Source organism: Phoxinus phoxinus (assembly GCF_949152265.1).
Source record: "Phoxinus phoxinus genome assembly, chromosome: 25".
Classification (NCBI taxonomy): domain Eukaryota; kingdom Metazoa; phylum Chordata; class Actinopteri; order Cypriniformes; family Leuciscidae; genus Phoxinus; species Phoxinus phoxinus.
The window spans coordinates 25,135,884-25,140,883 of record NC_136900.1 but is presented as its reverse complement, the minus strand read 5'-3'; the positions used below and the strand labels follow the sequence as shown (position 1 = coordinate 25,140,883).

The following is a 5,000-nucleotide window of genomic DNA, read 5'->3' as shown; positions in this document are numbered from 1 at the left end:
AAAACATGAAAGTGAACATAAACACTGAGCAACTGCATATTATATTGCCTAATTACATTCTAGGTACAATCTTATGCAACAATTTCCCAATAAAAAACATCCAAAATGTACATATTTCATTTTATTATGACGATCAGCATTAGTACAGTGCTGTAAATCCATTACATCAATACAATCTCAATTACATTTTTACTGTAGCACCAAAGATGATGATTTCATCATAAAAAAAAACACTGGATTACTGTATTGAAAATATCTTTGGGCAACGAGTGGAAAACAAGCCTCGTTTTTCATTCCAACGAGACGTCAATCTTCACACTTCAAGTATGAATATTACAAATACACATTTCACAAAGCTGAACTGTTAATATACAGGTGTAAATAATGTCTACACGACTCGCGGCACACAGTGCATCATATAGTCCTTTAATTTCTGATACAGACCTTATATAGTTCAGCTGTCCATCAACACAACGACAGTCGGAGGTTTGTTAGCTGCTCGTAGACGACGTTACACTGGAGGTTAAACTCGATATCCTTCAACTTATATTAGCATAATCAAGCAGACTTTGGTTGAAAGCGGAAAGTCTCTTATAGTTCGAATGATTCATTAAAATACTTCTCAGGTATTTACACAGTAAAGAAGCATCAAGTCAAACTAGCCGTCCTGCTGGAGGTCAAAGGTCGCTTCAGTAGTAAAATCAGCACCGTTACACTGTAAACCTCTCGTTAATGATCAATATTTCCCGTCGTGACGTAATATGACGTATGTACATTTTTAATTACAGAATAAATATTGTCAAACATAAATAAACGCATGATTATGAGAGGTAGGGTTACGCCGTTTTAACTCGATCTACTTTAATCTTCCCTTCTAATGAAACTGGAGTGAAGCTCGTCTGAACAAAGTACTAAATCTAGTGTCAAATAATTGCATTTTCGTAACATTACATCTGAATATGGATGTGTTTTAGAGACTCATAACTTGTCAGTTATAGTTATTCAACTAAACCAGCTGGTTTTATTTAGTTATTGCTTCACGTTGTTCTGTTTTCACTCAGATTAGCGACCGTGTATAAAGCAAAAGCACATGCGCTTTTAGCACCGAAAATGATTAAATATTATAATAAACTATCATATATTAACCAGGACGATCTTTTACATTTTCAGGCATTGTACATTACAGACAATCGTCAGGACGAAGAGATTTCAGTAGTGCTAGTCTGCAGTGTTTTCTGGATTGTCATAACCATGTTAAATGTTAAACGCTCAAATATAAAAAAACATTCAGTTATTAATATTTTCATATCAATTGAAAAGGCTCTTTTACGCTTACACGACTCGTTAAAGGTGTGTTTTACATGCAGTAGTTCATATCCATCTGGACAAACAGCAGATACACTGAATTATGAAATATTTTGAAATTGTTCAGAAATCCTGTGACGTCAAAACGCTTCCCAAATAAAGGATTTGAACGTCCGCTACAACTAAAAATAAAGATCCAGCCTCTCACTGTTGCTGCAACCAAACATCTCGACTGACCAGATCCATCATGTTTTTCCATTTCAATCAAATCCGTTCTGCATCCTGGTTCTTTGAGAGACTCACTTATTTTGCTTCTCGTAACGTCGAAACGGTTTCTGAAGGCTTACCGTAGCTGCCAGACGTTAAAGAGAGATTTTCTGAAAGTCACATTGCCGTTTCTCTCACTGGATTTCGACAGAAAGTCCCGTATGAGGATGAGGAAGACATTTCCCACAGAAACCACCACAGCGCCCGTAGATTCTGCTGCCGTCCTGACCAAGACGCGGGAAAGAAACAATACATAAGGATTATTAAATCACGGCAGCAACAGTAATAATAAATATAGCTGCAAGCAGACATTAAGAGGCCCAGCTCAACTAAGGCACGATGAGTTTTGCCAGCATGGCTGGAGGCATCAGACCCACTGCAGCAATGAGCAATTTAAGACATTTTAAGATTATTTCAGTCAAAATGGCTGGAAAATCACAAATGCAATCACTTGTAATATGATTAAATTGCTTATCACTTTTGACCAATAGATGGCGCTGTTACCAAACTGATTTTGTAAATTATCTTGGCATCATGTCATCAAATTTGCTGACGCATTATTTGAGAATTATTTAAGTTTTTGCTGTCATGGTCTTTAGATAATCTGTCTATAATCAGTCTTACAGCATCTTACAACAAATTCAAAATGGCCAATGTGAGGAAATTGGGTATTACTTGACTTGGTTTGCTGCACTGAATCAAAAATAAAAAACAGTTTTTAAGATTTCTGGGCAAACTGTTTTTTTTTTCAGTTTGCCCAGAAATCATAATTTTTTATTTTGTTTATGATTCAGTGCAGCAAACCAAGTCAATTAATACTCAGGTTTCCCATATTGGCCAAACCCTATGAAAAATGGTTATTTCTTCATTTCTCCTGACCAGTAGGTGGCGCTGTGCTGAAACTCTGCATGTTGCCTCACATCATGCTTGTGATGACATGTACCAATATTCGTCTCAATACGCTAAAGCGTTGCGGAGATACAGTCTTACGTCCATTTTGACGTGCTCTTTGTTTAATTTGTTGGCGTGTTATTCAAGAACGGTTTGGTTTATCAGAAAGATTTTAATAAACTTTTTTCCAACATGGTCTGAAAATTATTTGTGCCAATTTTGGTGAGAATTGGACAAACCGTCTAGGAGGTTTTTTGTGGAAAATTTTAAATGGCTGAAAATGTATGCCATGAGCCGAGGAATCAGTGGAAACATAATAATTTTAATTCTAGTCCTTATGGCTCAAAAGTTATTATCATAAACACGAGTGCAAAATCAGACAGTAGATGGCGCTAGAGGGATTGAGTCAAAAACTCCAAATTTGCTGTGGTTAATGTTTAGTCTGTCCTCTATCAGTGTGCCACATTTAATACATTTCCCACCAGCGGTTCTATGGGATAGACTCAAGAGCAGGAGAAGAAGAAGAAGAAGAAGAAGAAGAAGAAGAGGTAGAAGAAGAAGAAGAAGAAGAAGAAGAAGAAGAAGAGGTAGAAGAAGAAGAAGAAGAAGAAGAAGAAGAAGAAGAAGAAGAAGAAGAAGAGGTAGAAGAAGAAGAAGAGGAAGAAGAAGTAGAAGAAGAAGAAGAGGAAGAAGAAGAAGAAGAGGAAGAAGAAGAAGAAGAGGTAGAAGAAGAAGAAGAAGAAGAAGAAGAAGAGGTAGAAGAAGAAGAAGAAGAAGAAGAAGAAGAAGAAGAAGAAGAAGAAGAAGAGGTAGAAGAAGAAGAAGAAGAAGAAGAAGAAGAAGAAGAAGAAGAAGAAGAAGAAGAAGAAGAGGAAGAAGAAGAAGAAGAGGAAGAAGAAGAAGAAGAGGTAGAAGAAGAAGAAGAAGAAGAAGAAGAAGAGGTAGAAGAAGAAGAAGAAGAAGAAGAAGAAGAAGAAGAGGAAGAAGAAGAAGAAGAGGAAGAAGAAGAAGAAGAGGTAGAAGAAGAAGAAGAAGAAGAAGAAGAAGAGGTAGAAGAAGAAGAAGAAGAAGAAGAAGAAGAAGAAGAAGAGGTAGAAGAAGAAGAAGAAGAAGAAGAAGAAGAAGAAGAAGAAGAGGAAGAAGAAGTAGAAGAAGAAGAAGAGGAAGAAGAAGAAGAAGAGGAAGAAGAAGAAGAAGAGGTAGAAGAAGAAGAAGAAGAAGAAGAAGAAGAGGTAGAAGAAGAAGAAGAAGAAGAAGAAGAAGAAGAAGAAGAAGAAGAAGAGGTAGAAGAAGAAGAAGAAGAAGAAGAAGAAGAGGTAGAAGAAGAAGAAGAGGAAGAAGAAGTAGAAGAAGAAGAAGAGGTAGAAGAAGAAGAAGAGGAAGAAGAAGAAGAAGAAGAAGAAGAAGAAGAAGAAGAAGAAGTAGAAGAAGAAGAAGAAGTAGAAGAAGAAGAAGAAGAAGAAGAAGAAGAAGAAGAAGAGGTAGAAGAAGAAGAAGTAGAAGAGGTAGAAGAAGAAGAAGAAGAAGAAGAAGAGGTAGAAGAAGAAGAAGAAGAAGTAGAAGAAGAAGAAGAAGAAGAAGAAGAAGAAGAAGAAGAAGAAGAAGAAGAAGAAGAAGAGGTAGAAGAAGAAGAAGTAGAAGAGGTAGAAGAAGAAGAAGAAGAAGAAGAAGAGGTAGAAGAAGAAGAAGTAGAAGAGGTAGAAGAAGTAGAAGAAGAAGAAGAAGAGGAAGAAGTAGAAGAAGAGGTAGAAGAAGTAGAAGAAGAAGAAGAAGAAGAAGAAGAAGCAGAAGAAGAAGAAGAAGAAGAAGAAGAAGAAGAAGAAGAAGTAGAAGAAGAAGAAGAAGAAGTAGAAGAAGAAGAAGAGGTAGAAGAAGAAGAAGAAGAAGTAGAAGAAGAAGAAGAAGAAGACTGTCCTGTGTGTGATAAGGTCAGGTGGTTCCTCACCTCTGAGCGGTGAACTTTGAGCGTGACGTAGTTGCCTTGAGAAACCCATTTAGTGGATTCTGCGACCTTCAGTCCCGTTCCACTGAGATTTATACTGAACTGACCCTAGCCAATCAGAGAAGAGACAATTCAAGCAAACATTCGCAGACCATTTCACTTCCGTCACGTGATGTACACTACTGTTCAATTTAAAAACTAGTTAATTACCCCCCTAGCCTAAGCTGGTTGGCTGGTGTTAGCTGGTCTCTCAGACTGGTGTTAGACGGGGTTTGGACACTTTTTAAGCTGGTCAAGTTGGGAGACCGGCTTAAACCAGCTAAAACCAGCTTGGCCAGGCTGGAGACCAGCTAAAACTAGCAACTTTTTGATTAAAACAGCATAAAACCTGGTTTTGCCTATTGTCTTTCCGCAGGGTTATTAATGCTTTCCGAAGGTCAAGTGTCTAAAACCAGTTAAACCAGCTGGAAGAAGCTTCTTTAGGAGGGTTTATTCATCAAGGACACATTAAATTGATCAAAAATGGCATTAAAGACTTTTATAATGTTATAAGATTCCATTTCAAATAAATGCTGTTCTTTATAACTTTCTATTT

At 37.1% G+C, this 5,000-nt stretch overlaps 1 protein-coding gene across 1 annotated transcript in view; it reads right to left on the bottom strand.

The window, feature by feature from the left end:
- Positions 1 to 103: 103 nt before the first annotated feature.
- LOC306993245 (A disintegrin and metalloproteinase with thrombospondin motifs 20) overlaps positions 104 to 5,000 on the bottom strand; it is a 118,376-nt gene continuing 113,479 nt past the window's right edge. Inside the window, exons 37-38 of the mRNA XM_079602911.1 lie at positions 4,409 to 4,513; positions 104 to 1,796 (exon numbers count right to left, since the gene is read on the bottom strand). Coding sequence (XP_079459037.1) covers positions 1,707 to 1,796; positions 4,409 to 4,513 — 195 coding nt within the window. The 3' untranslated portion in view covers positions 104 to 1,706. The remainder of the gene's footprint in view (positions 1,797 to 4,408; positions 4,514 to 5,000) is intronic.